The following is a 22,702-nucleotide window of genomic DNA, read 5'->3' on the forward strand; positions in this document are numbered from 1 at the left end:
GCCACAAGGGGAAATCCAAACAAAGATTTTTATCTTTTAGACACGATGTTTAATACTCCGTTAAATAGGAGCATTTACTATCAGCCTGCTTCTCATAGATCCAGCATTTCTTGTTGAACAAAGATTGCATATCTCTTTGTTATTGGATAATAAGCAGCAGCATTGTGGAAAAAATAGTGGGCTCTGTTCTGGGTTTGAGTCATCCTGCCCCTGCTATCCAGCCAAATTAAGACATCCTGGGTCAGCCTAACAATTTGTTTCTTTATAGATTGCAAAGCTGTTGAGAGTTAAATGAGATCCTGTGTGTAAAACATTCAGACCCAACATACAGAAGAAAGTAACACATTCCACCCTAAAGGCTTATTTGCTTTCCTTTCTTTGCATAAACATTTTTAAAATTTTATTTTATTTTTTGGCTTTTTAGGGCTGCACCCAAGGCATATGGAAGTTTCCAGACTAAGGGTCAAATTGGAGCTGCAGCTGCTGCTCACAGCCAAAGCAACACCAGATTGGAGCCCTATCTTCGACCTACACCACAGCTCATGGCAACGCCAGATCCTTAACCCCCGAGCAAGGCCAGGGATTGAATTGAGTCCTCATGGATACTAGTCGGATTTTTGTTACCATTGAGCTACAATGGGAACTCTGTCTTTGCATAAACATTTACACCTTAAGCTACTATGTCTTCATTTGCTAATATTGATGACCTATTTATTCTACTAAGAGTAGATGCAAACTCCCTTTTAAAAAGTCAGTTTTGGGGTGGAATAGCAAATGGGAAGAGAAATAGTTTGCCCCGAAAGGAGTGAATTTTGAAACCGAGGGCATTCGGTTCGATCCATGACTCCTGTAACCTTCACTAATCAAGCTTGCTTTAGTTCTTGCTTCAATAACCTGTACGTCCTCCAAGCAGCAAGTAGGCTCAAAGTAGGATGTTTGCCTGAGCTGTTTTCTAGGAACCCGGAGTCAGCTGTGTCCACTTTGAGCTGAGCTGGTTGAGACTGGTTAGGACCCCTGACCCTCCAACCGGGCCTGTGCCAGTGCCCGCCCGGTGCCCTCTTGACGTCAGAGGCCTGAACTCTCCACCCGCAGGTCGTGCTGGGAGCCTCCATCTTTGAACGTGGAGAGGCCTGTAGCCTAGTCACACCTGGGCAGAACGATGACCTCACCTTTTCCTTATTTCCAATCACCTGTCCCCGCCCTCCCCACACCTCGGACCACCCTCCTGCAATCCCATAAATGCCCCGAGCCCTGGCGTCTGTGGGGAGCTTTGAGCCTTGTCCTGCTGGGTCTTTGTTCGTCTGCCTCATGAAGAAATTGCCGCAAACCTTGGGGTCTGGGTGTTTGGGCTGCTGGGCTTCGGGCTAAGGGCTCTGCTTCAGAAGCAAAATCAGAGCAATGACAAGAGATAGTCTCTCTGTGGATACTGAACTTTATCCTCCTGGTCGACTCTACTTTTACCACAAAAATAGGCGTAGCCTGTAGAAGATGCCAGCCTCTGTCCTCTAAACTCCAAATCTCTCTGTTCTTAAGTCCACACCACCTAGTAGTCAAGTGAAAAAGCTTCACTACTGAGTATTGATGGCAGACTGGGGGCTGTGGGGAGGGAGGTGAGGAGGCTGGGGAAAAAGTGGGGTTGCTATAGTGGGTTTAAAAGTGTCTGCCCCCCAATACACACCCACCTGGAAACTCAAATGCGAGGAACTAGGGTCTTTGCAGACATCAGTAGTTGAGGTCAAAAGTCGAGGAAAGATTCTTCCCTGGATTCCAGAGGGAGCTTTGTCCTGAGGTCTCCTGATTCCAGAATTTGGCTTCTGGAACTAAGGGAACAAATGTTTTCTTGTCATCCAGTTTGTTAGTAATTTGTTCCCAAAGTCCTAGGAAAAAAGCTCTAGTTGCATGTACAGGGAATTACCAGAAAACTTCTGGTAATTCTGCTTCAGTCTTCTTCCAAAGCAATTTGGGCCTCTAGGGTGGTCTTGGGGTGAGATGGGGGTGGTGTTTAGGGTTGTACTAGGGAAAGTGGACACCTGGAAAGAAACAGGTGTTTGGTCTTAATCTTTTGTTTCAGCTGAGTATTAATCTTTAAGGTCAGGCTTTATTGAGAAGAGTTTTCTAAGTTTATTTTTATTTTTGCTTTTTAGGGCTGCACCCAAGACATATGGAGGTTCCCAGGCTAGGGGTCCAATTGGAGCTACAGTTGCTGGCCCTCACCACAGGCACAGCCACGCAGGATCCGAGCTGTGTCTGCAACCTACACCACAGCTCACGGCTATGCCAGATCTTAACCTACTGAGCAACGCTAGGGATAGAACCCGTATCCTCATGAATCCTAGTTGGATTAGTTAACTGCTGAGCCATTTTTTTCCCCCTTTCTTATTAGATCAGTCTTCAGAGAGTGTGAGGGTTGTGGATGGGGGTACTGGCTCTTGGATGCTGGGACAAAAGCAGCTATAGAGGCAGGGCTCCTAGGGGCACATAATTCTCACTTGAGATCTCCTACGACTGTGTTAGAAGAAACTAAGGGAGCCTGTGAGGACAGAGCTGTTTCCCTGCTTCCCTTTTGGGACATGGGGCCTGGCCAGCACCCCTCCTCCTCCCAGTGTGCAGTTCACACACGGGCCTCCAGAGGAGAAGGTCAGAGTGAGCAGAGCTAAGGGCCCGGGCATTCCCTAGGCCTGTGGAAGGTATTGATCAGATGCTGCTTGGTGAGAAGGGAACTATTCTCCACTCGTCCCCCAAACCACAACATGAACTTGGGAAGACAGGCTATGTGCCAGAGGGAAAATCGAGGGATGGTGTTTACTCACGCAAACAAGTTCTAAGTGTGAATCTTGAAACTGTACACCTCAGCTTGAGACTCAAAGCTATGTGCTGGGCCTCTGACCCAGTCAAAACCTAGATTGGGACTTGAACCCACTTTTTTTTTTTTTTTTAATTAAAATTACACACTTGGTCTCGGCACTTTCTGAAGTTCAGTTTCTTCATGTCTCAACATGGAAGAAATTCAGTGAGAGGCAAAGTGATAGGTAAGAAGTAGGTTTATTAAGAGACAAAACACGAGCCATCTCAAAAAGCGAGAGGTGAGAGGCCCTGAAATGCAGGATGGTGAGTTTTATGGGCTTGGCAGTTTCATAGGCTAATGAGTGGGAGGATTATTGTTCCCAGGAATTGGGCCACTGTCCAGTTTTTGGCCTTTTATGGTAGGTCTTGGAACTTTCATGGTGCCTGTGCTATGTCATTTGGCATGCTGATGTTACAGTGTCACATCATGCTAACATGTTACAATGAGGGTTGAGTGAAACTCAAGGTCCACTGGAAGTTGAATCATCCAGCATCTCGGATCTCGATTCGAACCAGTGTTTGTCATATCCTCAAGGTCTTAGTCATTCTTGTAAGTGTTATGCCCTACCCTTTCCCTCCTGTTTCAAATCTTCAAACCATCACAAGTACAAATACCAGCTGGTCTCTTGCCTTCCTAGCTCAAGTCACTGCATTGAATTCCAGGCACTTTCCTTTCTAAGCCTTTTCCCCCACAACATCAGCATTCCAGAACCGTTCTTTTTCTTTCCATCTGCAAGGGGGAAAATTGCCTTTGGCTCCATTAAAAGAGGTCCCTGGGAGTTCCCATCGTGGCGCAGTGGTTAACGAATCCAACTAGGAACCATGAGGTTGCGGGTTCGGTCCCTGCCCTTGCTCAGTGGGTTAACGATCCGGCGTTGCCTTGAGCTGTGGTGTAGGTTGCAGACGCGGCTCGGATCCTACGTTGCTGTGGCTCTGGCGTAGGCCAGTGGCTACAGCTCCGATTAGACCCGTAGCCTGGGAATCTCCATGTGCCGCGGAAGCGGCCCAAAGAAATAGCAAAAAAAAAAAAAAAAAAAAAAAAAAAAAAGAGGTCCCTGAATTTCTAATCTGCACCACTCCCCTCCCCCCTCCCACCCTGCCTTTCATTTCCCCCTTCTTTATATATATATATATATATATATATATATATATGTATTTTTCCCACTGTACAGCAAGGGGATCAAGTTATCCTTACATGTATACATTATCCCCCTTCTTTAAAGTTGAGGTGTTTGGAGTTCCCATCGTGGGGCAGTGGTTAGCGAATCCGACTAGGAACTATGAGGTTTCGGGGTCGATTTCTGGCCCTGCTTAGCGGGTTATGTATCCGGCTTTGCCGTGAGCCGTGGTGTAGGTTACAGATGTGGCTTGGATCCCACGTTGCTGTGACTGTGGTGTAGGCTGGTGGCTACAGCTCCCATTAGACCCCTAGCCTGGGAACCTCCATATGCCGCAGCAAGCTGCCCTAGAAAAGGAAAAAAAGACAATAAATAAAGTTCAGGTGTTTAAACTTAATCCTTCAATGTGCAACTTGACAACTTTGTGCCTGATCAGTTGGATGCCCCCACCTTCAGTCTGATGCCCCCTGTACAACTATGCTGACGTCTGGCGGGGGTTGTGTGTTTGGAAACCCATTTGCTCATGGTTATCAGATGCTTATTTCTTTACTCAAAGGGGCACAGATGGTTTCCATTTAGATCTAAAGAAGATTGATGCTAACACAGCACCAAGTTGTTAGTGGTGAAGAGTGAGTTGAGTGGAAAGTACATATTAACCAAAGTGCAGGACCCTTGGTCAGATTCAGGTTGAAGGAACAAAACCCTTCCCGCTTCTGTTGGCGAAGGGACATGGGACCACGAACAGACTGGTTAGATGTTCCCTCCTTTGCCCTATTTTTTTGAGCACCTACTATGTGCCTTGCACCTCATTGAATAAGACTTTTTCCTCCCTCATGATCTCACCATCCTGAGCTTTGCTTCTCTCCTGCTGAAGGGAGTTGTCTCTGAATCTGATTAGGGAATTTATGGCTGGCTGGGTAACTGTACCCTCCCAGAATTGTACTCTAGATCTGGCTAAGACTGGTTAGGGCTGATGACCCTCCAGCTGGGCATGTGCAAACGTCTGCTTGGTGACTTTTTTAAAAAAATTCTTTTATTATTTTTTCCCATTATAGCTGATTTACATTATTCTGTCAATTTTCTGCTGCACAGCAAGGTGACCCAGTCACACATACATGTATTTTTTCACATTGTCATGCTCCATCACAAGTGACCAGACATAATTCCCAGTGCTACATAGCAGGATCCCATTGCTTATCCATTTCAAAGATTATAGTTTGCATCTGCTTGGTGACCTTTTGACATCAGAAAGCCAGAAACTCAGCCCTCTGATCATGCTGGTGCCACCATTTGCTCAACGTGCCTCCAGTGAAGAAGCCTGGAGCTTAGTTGCACCTGTGCAGGATGATGTCCCCTTCCTATCTCCAGTTACCTTTTCCCATTCTCCCTATGCCTCAGCTTTATCCCATCAATACCCTGGGTCCCTTGCCTTCAAGGAGGCACATTTGAGATTTGTTCTCCCCTCGCCTTGCTTGGCTGCCTCACGAATAATAACCACTTTTTCTGCTGCAAACCGTGGTGTCTCAGCTTGGCTTGCTGCGCTTTGGGCAAAGAACCTTGGTTTGGTAATAGTTCCTTGCAAAATGTGCAAGTTCATCCAACAGTATTTTTGAATGTGATTAGTTTAAAAAATTACCTGCAAATGTTTGCTTGAAGCCATGATGGAATGATAAGGCCTGGATGTACTGTCCCATCTTAACAAGAATACCAGACAAAATGCATGAAACAGCTTTTAGATATTGGACAAGGAGCACAGGACAGCGATCCCTGAGGGGAGGGAGACAAACAAGATAAGCACTCAGTTCCTGGAGTTCAGGACACAGGGAGGTTCTGGATCCAGATATCATCTTGGTAGTTGTACTGTGGTTACATGGAATGTTCTTGTTTTCAGGCAGTATACACCTAAGTAGTATGGGCTAAAGGCTTACTTTCAAACAGCTCAGGAAAATGTCTTACGTATGTGTATGTAGATATATATACAAAAATGTGTATATATTTGAAACAAAATGCTAAAACACGGGAAAATGTTAACATTTAGGGAGGGGTGAGGGGACTATGAAGATTCTTTGTATTTTGCAACTTTCCTCAAAGTTTGGAAGCATTTCAAATTTAAAATATAAAAGCACCTATGTATTACTGATGACATTAAAAATACACAAGGTTCTGTGCATTTTTAAACTTGAGTGCACTTATGAAAAATTGTTCTAAATTTTATTGATGCTCAGAATATTTAAACAATATATATATCTATATTTTAAAACTACAAGTAGCTGTAACCTATATAAAAACTGGAATATACAGATAAGCAAAGCCAAATAATCCCACCAATTAGAATCACTGCTAGTGAATTTTGTGCGTGTGTAGATATAATGTACTTTATGTAATATTAATGACTGAGGACTCCAATTTCCATGTTTTTTGTTTGTTTTTTGGCCACACCTGTGGCACACAGAAGTTCCTGGGCCACTGTGCTACACCAGTGACAGTGCTGGATTCTTTCTTTCTTTTTTTTGCTTTTTAGAGCTGCACCTGCAGCACATGGAGGTTCCCAGGCTAGGGGCTGAATAGGATCTGCAGCTGCTGGCCTACACCACAGCCACAGCAACACAGGATCCGAGCCTCATCTAAAACCTACACCATAGCTCACCCAACGAGGGATCCTTAACCCACTGAGCGAGGCCAGGGATCAAAACCTGCAATCTCATGGAGACTAGTCAGTTTTGTTACTGCTGAGCCACATAGAAACTCCCAGTGCTGGATTCTTAACCTGCTGAGCCATCAGCGAACTCCATACATGCTTTTTGAAAAGTGATTTTGGAGAGAACAAATTTCAATTACAGCTTACTTTAGAGGCCAATATGCCAATACTATGAACGTGCATTGTGGGACGTGCCTTAATAACAAGTACTACGCCCTATGCAGGGACTTGGAGAATGTCAGATTTGGAGGGCAATCCTTTTATTTTTTAAAATTTATTATTATTTCTTTATCTTGCTAGGGCCACACTCACGGCATATGGAGGTTCCCAGGCTAGGGGTCTAATCAGAGCTATAGATGCCGGCCTCCACCCCAGCTATAGCAACGTGGGATCCAAGCCGTGTCTGGGACCTACACTTCAGCTCACGGCAATGCCGGATCCTTGACCCACTGAGCAAGGCCATGGATTGAGCCCTCAACCTCATGGTTCCTAGTCGGATTCGTTTCCACTGCGCCAGGCTGAGAACTCCCTCAGGGCAATCCTTTTAAAGAAGCTGGCACTTAAATATTCTTCTTGAGTACTGCCAGGCCTGTAAAGTATTATAAGCCCTCTGAAATTTTATCATCCCCATTTTACAGATAAAGAAATAGAAAAAGCATAGACAAATAACACACTAAGTCACACCACCTGGAACTGACTCGAGACTCCTCTTCAGTAAAGCCAAACTTATGCTAAAATGTTTTTAATGCTGTTAAACTGAGAAAAAAAATTACATACATTTATACAAATATTCTCATGTTCTAGGTATATTTTCTTAAGTTTATCAATGAGAAATACGTCATAATACAAAGGCAAGTATTGAAAATATATTTTAGTTGGGCCTGAATAAAACTCACAATATTGAACTAGAAAAACTGGTTGAAATACATGAAAGTGATGTGTAAATTGAGTTTTTGACAACAGTGACAGTTAAAAGCAATAGCATACAAATACCGAAGGGAATGTTCAAATAACAGGAAACAACTTAAAATTTATTAGGCCTTTAAAAACAGCTCTCATCCTGACATTGAGCATGTGCAGATCTTTGTGTCAATATCTCGGTTATCTGGCTCCATGATTGAGTTTGACAAGTTGAAAAAATTGTCATTACTGAAGAGACCACTTCATTGTTTCTTCATGTGCAAGCTAGAGGTTTGGAAAAAAAAAAGTAATGAACACTGGAGATTGAGGAAAAACCAAAGGTCTAGATATCCCTTTTCAATATTCTTTAAAGACGTTCTTTGCTAAGGCTACACCTCTCTTTTTATCTACCTGTTCATCTCTGGATGAATAACCCTTTAAAGTGTATATTCAAATGATCCCATGTATTGAGGTTTGATTTCTTTTGTTAGAAAACATGTAATTTATAATTGCTACTTTATAATTTTCAAAGTTACTTTCTAGAAAATATCCCTTCCCCAGAATCAAGTTAGCTTTGAATTTAGTAAGCCTTCACTATCCTAATCTCTTCCTCACTTTGTCATTGGTGCAGATAGGTTATCTTTTCTAAATTCCACTGATGTTACAGAAAATCCTATGCCTAACTGACAAAGCAATTGGTGTGAGAGATTCAAGTAAAATAAAAGTATGGCTGATGGAAAAAACAAACTGCACCACTGTTGTTTTTTAAATGTCTTAAGATTATAAATACATGCTTTAAAAATTCAAATATATAGAAAAATACAAAGTGAAAGGCAAAATTCCCTTTACCCTACCTAACTTCTAACCCTGTTTTATGCACCTGCACAGTTGGCTATAGAAGCCACTATATATAGCTTTATAAATTAAAACCAAAATTAAAAAAAAAAAAAAACGCGGACTCTCACATTAGCTATACTGCAGTTGCCTAATTACCAAATGGGACTAGAAGGCATCAAATTGGAGAGTGAAGACAGAGAACATTTCCTTCATCACAAAAGTCCCATTGGACAGTTCCATTGCTCCATAGTAACCATAGTTAAGTACTAGTGTATAAAAGGCTTGTTATGAATTCTTCATGTAGTCTGGATACAAGTCCCTTATCAGATATGATTTTCAAATTTTCTCATTTTGTGGGTTGTCTTTTCACTCTTGGTGGTGTCCCTTAAAGCACAAAAAATTAAGTTTAGCTCATTTTTTTCCCTTGTTGCTTGTACTTTGGGGGTTGTTACCTAAGAAGCTGTTGTTTAGCTCCAGGTCACGAAGATTTACTTCCGTGTTTCCTTGTAAGAATCTTATAGTTTTAGCTATTATATTTAGGTGTATGATCCATTTTGAGTGAAAATTTCTGTGTAAGGAAGGAGTCCTTTAGTATGTGACTACCTAGTTGTTCCAGAACCATTTGTTGAAAGATTACTCTTATTGGATGCCATTAGCAACTTTACTAAGTATCAGTTGATCACAAAGTGTATGGGTTTGTTTTTGGACCATTATATTTTATATTCCTTTGATGTGTATGTCTATCCATATGCTAATAACACACTGTTTTGACTACTGTAGCTTTGTAAAAAACTTTGAAGTTGGTTGTGAATCTTTCCACTCTGCTCTTTTTTCAAGATCTTTTTTTTTTTTTTTGTCTTTTTGCTATTTCTTGGGCCGCTCCCTCGGCATATGGAGGTTCCCAGGCTAGGGGTCCAATTGGAGCTGTAGCCACAGGCCTACGCCAGAGCCACAGCAACGCGGGATCCGAGCCACGTCTGCAAACTACACCACAGCTCACAGCAATGCCGGATTGTTAACCCACTGAGCAAGGGCAGGGACCGAACCCGCAACCTCATGGTTCCTAGTTGGATTCGTTAACCACTGCGCCACGACGGGAACTCCAAGATCGTTTTGGATACTGTGGGATTCTTGTATTTCTGTGTGAATTTTATCATCAATGTTTACAAAAAAGCCAGCTGGGATTTTGATGGGAATTGCATTGAATCTGCAGAGCGATGTGGGCAGTATTGCCATTTAAACAATGTTAAATCTTCCAAACTGGAAAAAAAAAAAGTCTTCCCATTTTTTTTACATCTCCTTTTAATTTCTCTCAGTGTTTCACAGCTTTATTTTATTCATCTAATGCTATTATAAGCAGAATTTTAAAATCTCAATTCTAGAATGTTCATTGCTAGCACAGATAACACTTATCTTTGTATGTTGATTTTGTATCTATCTTGCAACCTGGTGAACTCATTAGTTTTAAAATGAATTCCTTAGTTTTTTATATAATGAGATCATGTCATCTGTGAAATACATTTAGTTTTCCTTCTTCTCCAGTATGGTTACCCTTATTTCATTTTCTTGCCCAATTGTCCTGGCTACTGTCTGGAGTACAATGTTGTATAGAAGTGGTGAGAATGAATATCCTTGTCTTATTTCTGCTCTTAGGGGGAAAACATTCAGTATTTAGTCTATTGCTATTGAGAACGGTGTTACGATTTTTTTTTGTTTTGTTTTTCTTGTGTAGATGCCCTTTATCATCATGAGGAAGTTCCCTTTTATTCCTAGTTTGAGTATTTTTATCATGAAAGGGTGCTGAATTTTATCAAATGCTTTTTCTGCATCTATTAATAGTTAAGACAGTGTGGTCCTTTGGCTCTTTATGAACATGATCCTCATCATTCAAGATTCTGTTTTGTGAATTTTCTCATTATTTAAAATTTTTAACTCACAAATCAATACTTGCAGTGCTTTTATGATCATCCATGGACATGTGCAGACTCAATGAAATTTAAGTTCCCTGATGTCCATGTTCTTAGCTGAGGTCAAACAAGGCAGTGTTTTGTCTTCTTGCTTTAGTACTCCTGCAGAGCTGACTAGAGGATGGAGAAGGCAGGGGGAAAGGCTGTGTAATGCAAGAAGCTCTGATTCTGGGGCCAGGTGGATGGGTCTGAATCCCAACTCTGGCCTGTTGCTTGAGTGGCCTCAGGCAAGTCACTTCTGAACTTCATTTGTCTTTTGTAAAATAAACAGAATCTACCAGGATAAAATGTTTTTAGGATTTAAGATTATAATCTATTTAATATATATAAAACACACATATTTCCCCTAGGAGCAATGGCTCTGTATTCGCTAATTCAGTATTCATAGTGATATTATAGATACAACTATTGTGAATAATGAAAATAATTTATTTTTTGTCTTAAAAAGTGCTGCACCCACAGAATATGTAAGTTCCCAAGCTAGGGGTTGAATCAGAGTTATAGCTGCTGGCCTATGCCACAGCCACAGCAATACCAGATCTGAGCCACATCTGTGACCTGTACTCTCTGCAATGCCAGATCCTTAACACACTGAGCAAGGCCAGGGATCGAACCCTCGTCCTCATGGATACTAGTCAGACTCATAACCACTGAGCCACAACAGGAACTCCAATAATGAGCATAATTTACATGTCACATTGAATTTTGGATGTTAAACCAACATTGCATTCCTGGGATGAATCTCAGTTATGGTGTGTGACCCTTTTTATATGCTGCTAGCTGCTTAGTATGAGAGTATTGTATTGATTTGTGCCCATATTCATAATAAATATTGCCCTGCATTTCCTTGCAATGTCTTTGGTTTTGTATTCGGGTGATATTAGACTCATAAGATGAGTTGGTGTTTGCTTGCAAAGGATTGGTGCTATTTATTTTTTAAATTTTAATTTTTTTGTCTTTTTAAGGCCACACCTATGGCACATGGAGGTTCCCAGATAGGGGCAGAATTGGAGCTGTAGCTGCTGGCCTATACCACAGCAATGTGGGATCTGAGCTGCACCTGGGACCTATACCAGAGCTTATGGCAACACTAGGTCCTTAACCAACTGAGGGAGGCTAGGGATCAAACCTGTGTCCTTGTGTATACTAGTCAGATTTGTTACCATTGAGCCAATACAGGAACTCCCTATTTCTTTAAATGTCTGGTAGAATAGAGCAGTGAAGATATCTGGGCCTGGGATGTTTCTTTTTCTTTTTTTTGTCTTTTTGCCATTTCTTAGGCCACTCCCTTGGGATATGGAGGTTCCCAGGCTAGGGATCCAATCGGAGCTGTAGCCACCGGCCTACGCCAGAGCCACAGCAATGCGGGATCCGAGCCTTGTTTGCAACCTACACCACAGCTCACAGCAACGCCGGATCCTCAACCAACTGAGCAAGGCCAGGGATCAAACCAGCAACCTCATGGTTCCTAGTTGAATTCATTAACCACTGAGCCACAACAGGAACTCCTGGGATTTTTCCTTATGGATTATTTTAAAATTATTAATTCAATCTTTTTTATTGCCAGCTGCCTTTAAACCTACTTTTTTGGTAGAACCAAAGGCAATTATCTCCTAAGGCCAGTAAAATTCAGTGAGAAAATATGTTATCAAGGAAGACATGTCCAGTGTTTTTAAGATGCAAGTAAATGGCTACCAAGATTATCCTGTAGCAAAATTATCCTGCTGTCTAGCTTTAACATAGACATTGTCAGTTCTCATGTACTTTCATGACCTTATGAATAAGAAACAGATTTCAGCCTGCTCTATGTAAGATTTAAATACAAACCTCTTAACTGGCATTTGCAGCTAAGTCCTATAATCACAAACTAAAGTTCATACATTTTTAGATTATACACAGATATGCATATTTACATATCTATCTTTAAAACTATGTACAAAAATAATATCTATCTCAGAACCTGTCAGGAAGGCAGTATGTAGTGGAACAAACACAGGAAGAGAAACCTGGAGGTATCGTTTCTGATGCTAGCCCTAACTTAAGGCTCCTCAATCTGCTTCTTCCACTGATGAAATCAGGTTAAGTTTGATGACCATCAACGTTCTTTTTCTGGTTCTACAGTAATGCCATTCCTACTGTTCTTCAAAGTGGTCAAAATGAAAACATTTTTGTTACATACACAAATGTATACACATCCATACTTCATACTTACAGAACAAATCAACCAATTCACAAAATTTTAGAGGAAGTCTGTAGTTAAATAATAGAATTTACATCTCAAAGTCCTGAGTTTGCCATGTAACAGCTGTTACTTTGCTCTTTTTACAATACCTCACTCATTTGAGTACTGTTAGATGAGACATCTAGTAATTATGATAACTTTCAAAACAAAGAGGTCACTTTTCAGAAATTCTGAGCCCATCAGAGAAACTGAATGGTATTTCATCAGTTGTCTCTACTGGCACATTACTTCTGCCAAACTGACATGAATAATGGTGGGTATGATGACTTGAAATAAAGGCATCTGCAGTTCGGCTGCACTGACAGCTATCTGACGGCATAGCATTGCTTGAATTACTAAGATGTGAATGGTAAACACCACAGAATGAGTCTTGAGATGAATGATAATGGGCGGCTCCTGCTGATGTGGATGCAGAGCTCTGGTAAGGGCCGTTACACATGATACAAGTTTGGAAGCTGGTCTTCCTTCCTAAGCCTCGATGAATGTCTAGTTTAGCAATGAGAGGTTTCCCGACATTCACTTCCTGCTTTTCCTCTATGGTATCTTCCAATCCTGAGTATTGATATGATAAACATACTGTGAAGACAAGATGTTCCTGAGAAGAAAAAGAAGTAAGGTTTGCCATTTTTATCAACCATGAAAGTACATCAGTCTTAGATTATCATTCACACACACAAATACAGGCAAAATCGAACAACATCAAACCCACTCTTACTCCCCCTTCCCAGGTTCCAAACCTTCAGGGTATCCTTTACTTTTTTTTTTTTTTTTTGCTTTTTAGGCTGCACCTGTGGCGTAAAGAAGATGTTGAACTGGAGCTGCTGCTGCCGGCCTACGCCACAGCCACCGTAACACGGGACCTGAGCCACGTCTGTGACCTGCACTGCAGCTCATGGCAACACCGGATACTTAACCCACCGAGTGAGGCCAGGGATTGGACCTGAATCCTCATGGTTCATAACCTGCTGAGCCACAACAGGAACTCCCTCCTTTAAAATTTCTCTACTAAGAAAGGTAGCTAAAATTATCTTCCTTCTCTCACACTCAGTAATTTGAATTGGTAGAATTCTGGTTCTTACTATTGAAAGTAACCAAAATCACAGAGATGTGGTATTTTTTTTTTTTTTTTTTTGGCTTTTCAGGGCTGAACCCGTGGCATATGGAGGTTCCCAGGCTAGGGGTCCAATCGGAGCTACAGCTGCTGGCCTACACCACAGCCACAGCAACATGGGATCTGAGCCGTGTCTTCAACCTACACCACAGCTCACAGAAATGCCTGATCCTTACACTGAGCGAGGCCAGGGATCGAACCCGAAACCTCTTGGTTCCTAGTTGGATTCATTTCCGCTGCGCCACAACGGGAACTCCTGGTATTACATTATTGATGAAGAGTGAAAAGGCATTTTCCAAGCAATGGGGCTTGGGAAACTCTTTCCCCATAACTGAAGATGGGCAATCAATGACCTTTTAATGAAATGATCAGCATTACATCTAAGTCAAAAGTTTAGCTATTTTAAAAATACTGTCAAATAATCCCAACCATAAGTGGGAAACTAACTGAATCATAAAATGGACTAAATTGCAAAGATACAAGGAGAGTTTAAGTGGATGAGCCATAAACAGGGTGACAACAGGTTTCTCTGACGGTTGTCCTTGTGTCACTGTCAGTAGAGCCCACTTCATTCCCCAAGTTCTGGCTAATACATTCCATGGTCATGCAGCTGTAAATAAAAACTCAGGTTCATCAAGAATATTAGAATATTAGAAAGCGCAACGCTATAGACCATGTACCATGTCATTTCTTATTTGTAAGATTAACAAGAAATGAAAAAAGATTCAAATAAATTCCAATTCGAATTTGTTTTGCAGAAAGTCACAGAACTAGGAAATGCTTATTTGAAAATGCTAAGATGTTTAAAAGTAGACTATGTTCTTTGTCTCTAATGTTTTAACAGTTTGGAAGATAACTACATGCATTCTCACACCCAAATCCTCGGGCCATCATCGGGGATGGGTTACATTTGAGAAAGGTCAGTGATGAGACTTGCCCTATAGCCATCATCTCTATTTCAGTTTACAATGCAATGAAGCAGCACATCTATGGACCAAGGGTTCACAGGCAAAAATGGATTTTCACTTTCATAGTTTTCCCTTAGTAGTTATAAACAGGAAATAGCAATAACCTTTAATTTTTGCAGGGAGCTGAGTCTGGTATAGAGGCAATGCTTGGGAAGTTCCTTTGATACTAAATAGCTGCCAGTTTCTTCAGGTGTCTCTTTATTTGCATCTTTTGGATCAATATCTAGGTCCTGTGAAGTCAGTAAGCATTATTAATGAAATCAGCAAAAGTCACAACACCGATGACAACAAAACATCTTAATAAGTACTGTTCTCTGATGAATCATGGTTTGAGTAGATAATCCTTTACCCAGGACTAAAGAAACAAGATTGTAGAGTAATAATAGGAATTCTATATTCCTCACCAATACACTTAAAAATCAGTCTGAAAGGATAGTTACTTAACGAAGTATTCCTACAAACACTGCTAAGCGTCCTTCAAATTTCTTTTTTAACTTAAAATTTTATTAAGGTTTTGTTGATTTATAGTGTTGTGTCAATTTCTGCTATTTAGCAAAGGGAGTCAAATATACATTTATTTTTATATTCTTTTCCACTATGGTCTATCCCAGGAGGTTGGATAGAGTTCCCTGTGCCATACAGTAGGACCTTGTTGTTTATTCTTTCTAAATGTAATAGTCTGCATCCACTAACCCCAACCTGGACTCCATCTCTCTCCCTTCCCCCTCCCCCTCGGCAACCACAAATCTGTTCTCTCTGTTTGTGAGTCTGTTTCTGTTTTGTGTATAGATTCATTTGTGCCATATTTTAGATTCCACATATAAGTGATGTCATGGTGTTTATCTTGATCTGACTTACTTCATTTAGTATGATAGTCTCTAGTTGCATCAAGTTTCCTTTTTTTTTTAAATCTTTTTCCAGGGCTGTACCCACAGCATATGGAGGTTCCCAGGCTAGGGGTAGCTGTAGCTGCCAGCCTACACCACAGCCACAGCAACTCGGGATCCGAGCCACGTCTGCAACCTACACCACAGCTCAGGGCAATGCTGGATCTTTAACCCACTGAGCGAGGCCAGGGATCGAACCTGCAACCTCATGGTTTCTAGTTGGATTCGTTAACCACTGTGCCACGACGGGAACTCTGCATCAAGTTTCCTTTTAACTTAGAGCCCTTTTTAGTGTTTGGCTCCTGGATTTTCTCCCTCCTTATCACTTTTTTTTGGGAAGGTGCAGGGGATTTATGTGATTTGGATATTTAAGAATGAATGGACATGCCAAAGGCAGCCCTTCCCTTTTTCTTCTTTACAGCCAACTGTTGCTGAGAGCAGATCTGCTCTGCAACTCTAGACAGCAGCCCTTAGGCTCTACCTGCCCAGTGCCCAGAGTCCAGAGTGGCTGTGACTGGCAGACAGGCTTGTTTAATTCTGGGGGTCAGTGAGGACCATTCATTCTCACACTGAGCAATATCCTCCACACAGCCTTTATCAGAAGCAAAGGAGAAGCTGTGGATTGTTTCTTAGTCCGTGCTTAAGTCTTAATTTATTACAACTGTGTAGTAAAGAGGGCTATTGTTTAGTCTCTTCTTTAGGCCAATACAAAATAAGTATCATATCTCAATGTTTGCAAAGAATTAGGTTTCTCTTCCTCCAATACACCTATTTAGCTTGACAAATGTGACTTACACTGTTACAGCTTTTTTGAAAACAATACTTTTTAAAAGGAAATCATTCTGGACATATGTATAATATACTTTATTCCTTCATATTTCATGTCCTATTTAGGGTAAGGGAAATTAAAGCCTTCTTTTCTGAGTGATCTTTAGACATTCCTAAATGACCATATTTAAGATATTTTGGCCATTAGTCTTTAAATATGATTATTGATACTGAAATACAAATACTTTTATATATAACATATATATACATATATTTCCTTTTTATTAATCATCAACTTTTAAGTTTTCAAAAATTTAGTCTTTAGTAAGTGAGGATATATCATATTTTAAATGAAAGAAAAGACTTACAAGTGGAAAATCGGTGACATAGGCATCACACATTAATATATCGGGTGGTTTGTGGACTATACTTGTATAGATTATCATGACATTGGAAAACTCGGCTGCAAATCCTAATTGAATCTGAACACCACAGTGAAATTTAAGACACATACTTTCCGGAAGTTCTGAAAAAGAATAAATAAGAAAGAACGACTTATAAATAAAAAATGCTTGGTAAATTTTCCAATAAGCAGCAAACAAATATTCTTTATGGGACAAAGTTAGAGCTATTTCTGTGGCTTAAAAATGTTATATAACTAACACTGTTTAAAGACACATACGTTCTTAAAAGAGCAAAACCCCAATATTCTGCTTGTCAAGCAAGTAAAAATCTTTTTTCTATTACAGTTCTTGTCCTTCTGAAAACAATTTTTATAGTGGTAATCAAAGTATATACAACTATAGATATTTTCACTGTTGCCTTACTCTTCATGAAAATAGTTTTTAATAAAGCACAATGGCACTGAACAACTTAGCAATTCTGTTACCCTTGAATATCTATAATATTTCTTTTTCTGTCATAGTCAATATTTCTTTCTTTTTTTTTTTTGTCTTTTTGCTATTTCTTGGTCCGCTCCCTCGGCATATGGAGGTTCCCAGGCTAGGGGTTGAATCGGAGCTGTAGCCACCGGCCTACGCCACAGCCACAGCAACACGGGATCGTTAACCCACTGAGCAAGGGCAAGGACCGAACCCGCAACCTCATGGTTCCTAGTCGGATTCGTTAACCACTGCGCCACGACGGGAACTCCATGTCATAGTCAATATTTCTGACATAAACTTAGTGCTTTAGGATTGTTGGACATAGCTTTTTGATGGGTCTTCACCTATGTGACAATTTTCCATTTATATAAAATATATACTAGTTTCACATTTCCAAAACAAGTTAATGCTAATTTTCAAAGTGTTGTCCTGTCTGATAGGATTTAAAAAGGGAAGAAATATACCATCATAATTTTAATTTTCCCTTTTCTAATTACTATTCATCACTTACTAAATTTTTTCTTAATATATTCTCAACTGTGTATATTGAATTTGCATCCTTTTATTAGAGGGGGTCTTAGTGTGTTTTGTTTTCACCATTTTGGATGAGCTCTTAATTATAAATGATTGCTTACCAAACTTGTTATAAATACTTTTTATCTGACCTTTTCATTTCATTTTATAAAAGGTTTTACTTACTGTTGAACTTTACCCACTGTGATTTTGTTACTGTTGTTTAGAGATTTCTTATAAAGAAAAAGAATCAACTTCAATTACTTATCTAATTATCTGGAGTGCCAAGATAATATATTCATGGCATTTTACCTTTTTTTTTTCTTTTTGCCTTTTCTGGGGCCGCTCCCGTGACATATGGAGGTTCCCAGGCTAGGGGTCTAATCGGAGCTACAGCTGCTGGCCTACACCACAGCCAGAGCAACTCGGGATCTGAGCCGTGTCTGCGACTTACACCACAGCTACAGCAACGCTGGAACCTTAACCCACTGAGCAAGGCCAGGGATCGAACCCACAACCTCATGGTTCCTAGTAGGATTCGTTAACCACTGAGCCACGATGGGAACTCCTGGCATTTTACATTTTAATGTGCTTCAATATGTTAATTTACCAAAAATCTTAAAGAACAGACTATTATGAAAAGAAAGATATTATACAGGAGTTCAACAAATGCAATTTTCAGTTATCCGTTTAATTAAGTAACCACAGCATAGATATTTGGGATTCACAGAAAATTCAAAAACCATTATTTCAATCAATAATTTTAACTTATTTTTTTCACTAAATCACATAGAATTACCAAAGGTAATTAGGTGAGGCAGAAATCACCTGCAACTTTTCTCTTTGCTCACTGACACATGGATTCAAGTGTCTAGGAGACAGAATGGTCAGTTATGCTCAGTAATACTTACAAGCACACAGTATCTGCTGACCATCCTGCTTGTGTCTTACATGTGACTTCATTCAATATCAACAACTCTATCAGGTAAATACCGTTTTTTTGTCCGCATTTTACAGATAACATGTTTATCAATGAGGGGCCTGTCTGATTTTTGAAATAGCACACATACTTCCACTTCAGCAGCTCACGATATAGAAGAATCTAAGGGACTATATATTAGACAAATAGAAAATTGTTTAAAAAATTTTTAAAGGGGAGTTCCCGTCGTGGCACAGTGGTTAACGAATCCGACTAGGAACCATGAGGTTGCGGGTTCGGTCCCCGCCCTTGCTCAGGGGGTTAACGATCCAGCGTTGCCGTGAGCTGTGGTGTAGGTTGCAGATGCGGCTCGGATCCCGCGTTGCTGTGGCTCTGGCGTAGGCTGGTGGCTACAGCTCCGATTCAACCCCTAGCCTGGGAACCTCCATATGCCGCGGGAGCGGCCCAAGAAATAGCAACAACAACAACAACAAAAAAGACAAAAGACAAAAAAAAAATTTAAATGATCATATTTTAATTTTATCCAAAGTAAAAATGGGTTATATTTCCAACATCAAATAAACCAGTGTAGTATCTATAATTGAAATCTTTATTTTAGCCTTGGGTTTACTCAAAAGGCTAAAATTTTCATTACAAAATTGGAAGGAAAGCTGTATGTTCAGAAGCACTTCAAAAACACTTCATGGTGTAATCTAAACATATTACATTAAAAGCTCATAAAAAAGAGACTTCACCATACCGTGCGCCTTGGCCCACTGGAGGTTCCGCACCAGGGATTCTGCAGAATGCGCCGTCCCCTGTATCGGGTCAGTGAGTGCTCTCTTTTCAGATAGGCTGCTTCGAATCTCTAGAGCCTGCTTGCCTTTGGTCAGGTGACATTTACCCATATCTAAAAGGTAAGAAGTAAATACTATTTTTAAGACCATGTCCTTTTATTTAGGCCGAGAACTCCTCCAAATCAGGTTATATTTTCAGCATCACTTACTCAGTCCACAGATATTTACCAAGCACCTAATATGTGCCAGACACGGTTCAAAGGGCTAGGGATATGGTAAATACTGGACCAGCTCTCTTTTAAAGGTCCCCTTCTTGCTTTTATCTTTTCTATTAATCCCTAATAGTCTAAGCTTTGAAATTCATAAAGCTGCACCTATGGCATGTGGAAATTCCCAGGCCAGGGACCAAACTTGTGCCACAGTGTGACCCCAGCCACTGCAGTGACAGTACTGGATCCTTAACCTGCTGTGTCATAAGGGAACTCCTTTTTTTCTTTTTTTGGTGAAAGTATTTTTTCTTTTTTTAAATGTTATGGCCGCACCCGCAGAATATGGAAGTTCTTGGGCCAGGGATTGAATCTGAACCTCTGCAGTGACCTAAGCCACTGTAGTTGGATTCTCTCTCTTCTTTTCTAATGGCTGCACCTGCAGCAGGCATATGGAATTTCCCGGGCTATGGGCTGAATCACAATTGTAGCTGCAGCTTACACCACAGATATGGCAACACCAGATCTAAGCCTCATCTGCAACCTATGCCGCAGCTTGCGGTAATGCCGGATCCTTAACACACTGAGCAAGGCCAGGGATTGAACCTGCATCCTCACAGAGACAAGGTTAGGTCCCTAAACTGCTTATCCACAACGGGAACTCCTGCAGTCAGATTCGGAAGCCACTGTGCCACAGCAGGAACCCAACATATCTTTTTAAGTTAAAAACAACTAAAATAAAAATGTACATACTTTTTGCAGACATATATAAACTCAATAAAACTATGTAGGAGGCAAATCGATGGAATGATAAACAAGATTCAGAAGAATGGCTGCCATGTAATGGGGGGTAAGGAAATAGAGGGGACATACAATTGGATGTAGATTACTGTCAAGGTCTGAAGTTCATGTTGAACATCTAACTGACAATAAAAACCGTCAGAAGTATGTTCCAAGGGACTCTGATCACTAAAAACAATTAAATCATTAAATATTTTCTTCCTAGTAGGTCTTGGAGTTTTATATATAGCAAGATAGTTTTTGGGTACCATACTGCCAGAACTAGATAGGAAAGAATTTCTTTTTGCAATTTCAAGCAACTTAACAATACTGCTATCTGGAGTAATACACAGTAAAATCTGGGGCACAGATTGATAGCTGTGGCCTGAGAACAGCAACCAATTTATTTCATATTTTTGTTTCACTTGCACACATGGCCTATGACCTTTGGGTACTTTTTTCCTGAATACTTTTAAGTTACCCAGAAGATCCAAAGCTCAAATATAAAATAAAATAAAAGAGAAATCCAGAAGTTCAAATATAAACTCAGAGCACATACTGGGATGCCATCCATTTCCATGACAACAAAGTATACACCATATATAGGTGAACTGGTGTTTTTAAGTTTTAAAATAGTATAAAAGACTAGAATTAGAATAAAACATTTTTTATGACTAGAATAAAACATTTTAAGTCTTTGAAGCACCTTCACATCTCACTCTGAAAATAACTGACATATTCTAAAGGCTTTAATATTTTTGTTAAGCACCAGTACTTTTTCTTCAAATGAGATTCTTAAATAGAAGCCCACACAATATGTAAAGCAGATAAAAGCAGAACTTCTTTGAAGACGGGAAGGACAAAGCCTTGGCTGTCTACCTCAAGGGGGAAAATGGTTAAGTCAAGTGATCCAGCTAAGGGATCTACACTGACAGAAGCATGAAAATAAACGAAAAGTGACTAACAGCGGGTCATAAAACACTCAGAGACCATATACTCAAGCTCCATCTTTGGAACAGCCATAAAACTCCATTTTCTAGTGAGCCAGGCTGCAAAAGAATTGCCTTCTTTTTGATATGATTTATAAAATGACACGAAAAAAACACATCAGGCTACAGCTGTAACATGTACTTATTCAGTGCCTGACATGAGCACAGCACTACACCAGGCAGAGAAGGATGGAACGGAAGGAACTGGAGGACGCAGTGTTAGGCTTCTAGGATTGTGTCTGTGAAGCAGAATTTTAAAACTGCCTAGTTCATCAAGGGAAAAAAGAAACCAGCTTTTTCCCACAGGGCCTCAGAATTTCTGTACAGTTTCCTCTGATTCTGAAAGATGCTTTTTTTTGAAAATAAGCTCTGAGGATTAAGCTTCATTTGTTTCACAACTGTGTCCTGGGTCAGCCTCATATTGTAGTTGAAGTAATTCTACACAGATGGTATGTAACTAAGCCAATAGGGAAGGAAGGAAACAGGAATGTCGTGAACATTATATAAAAGTTGTTTTATGAAATAAAAACTAATTCCAAACCCACATAGTAATAGCAGGAATAAAATAATTATCCAACAGAGAACCCTGAGTAGCTTTCCCTTTAGTTTTTATTTTACCTTCTGCAACTTCATCTAGTAACACAGTAATTTTCTTTTCTTCTAATAATCTGTCTTTTAAAAATTTCATGAAGATTCCATTTGCCAATCCAGAATGCTGTATTTCAAAAGCTTCTGCTCCTTGACACCTAAAAAGAAAGACATTTAAAAAGCAAATGCTTGTCATGTGTGGCTTCTGCAAATACTGATGAGCCTCATTTATTCTCCTGCCTCTTGCATGACATCCTAACTAAATAGTTAATCTTTAAGCAGGAACCAAATGCTCTGGTATTTGGTAAGAAGATGCCAAGATATGAAGTGCTTGGTTAATTGTTTAGAATTTTCTATCAAGAATATGGAGTTCCCACTGTGGCTCAGTGGTTAACAAATCCAACTAGGAACCATGGGGTTTTGGGTTTGATCCCTGGCCACGCTTAGTGGGTTGAGGATCCAGCATTGAGGTGAGCTGTGTGTAGGTCACAGACGTGGATCAGATCTGGTGTTGCTGTGGCTGTGGTGTAGGCCAGCAGCTACAGCTCCAATTGGACCCCTAGCCTGGGAACCTCCATGTGCCATGTGTGCGGCCCTAGAAAAGACAAAAAAAAAAAAAAAAGGAATATCAAGGAGACAAATCAATGCCTAGATGTCTATGGATATTTCCAGGCTTCTACTCTGCA

At 40.4% G+C, this 22,702-nt stretch overlaps 1 protein-coding gene and 1 long non-coding RNA gene across 5 annotated transcripts in view; both read right to left on the reverse strand.

Annotated features, from left to right (window-relative positions):
• Positions 1–7,370: 7,370 nt before the first annotated feature.
• On the reverse strand, positions 7,371–9,279 carry LOC125119703 (uncharacterized). Its single transcript, XR_007133142.1, has 2 exons — positions 8,526–9,279; positions 7,371–7,845 (listed from the first exon to the last, which is right to left on the reverse strand). It is a non-coding gene; the product is annotated as an uncharacterized LOC125119703 (long non-coding RNA).
• A 3,318-nt stretch (positions 9,280–12,597) lies between these two features.
• MALT1 (MALT1 paracaspase) overlaps positions 12,598–22,702 on the reverse strand; it is a 64,172-nt gene continuing 54,067 nt past the window's right edge. For all 4 annotated transcript variants that reach the window (XM_047767042.1, XM_047767041.1, XM_047767044.1 and 1 more), the window contains 5 exons: positions 22,047–22,174; positions 19,417–19,566; positions 16,709–16,866; positions 14,790–14,915; positions 12,598–13,201 (listed from right to left, as the gene is read on the reverse strand). In XM_047767042.1, coding sequence (XP_047622998.1) covers positions 12,761–13,201; positions 14,790–14,915; positions 16,709–16,866; positions 19,417–19,566; positions 22,047–22,174 — 1,003 coding nt within the window. In that variant the 3' untranslated portion in view covers positions 12,598–12,760. The remainder of the gene's footprint in view (positions 13,202–14,789; positions 14,916–16,708; positions 16,867–19,416; positions 19,567–22,046; positions 22,175–22,702) is intronic.

The sequence above is a fragment of the Phacochoerus africanus genome, chromosome 2 (genome assembly GCF_016906955.1).
Source record: "Phacochoerus africanus isolate WHEZ1 chromosome 2, ROS_Pafr_v1, whole genome shotgun sequence".
NCBI lineage: Eukaryota > Metazoa > Chordata > Mammalia > Artiodactyla > Suidae > Phacochoerus > Phacochoerus africanus.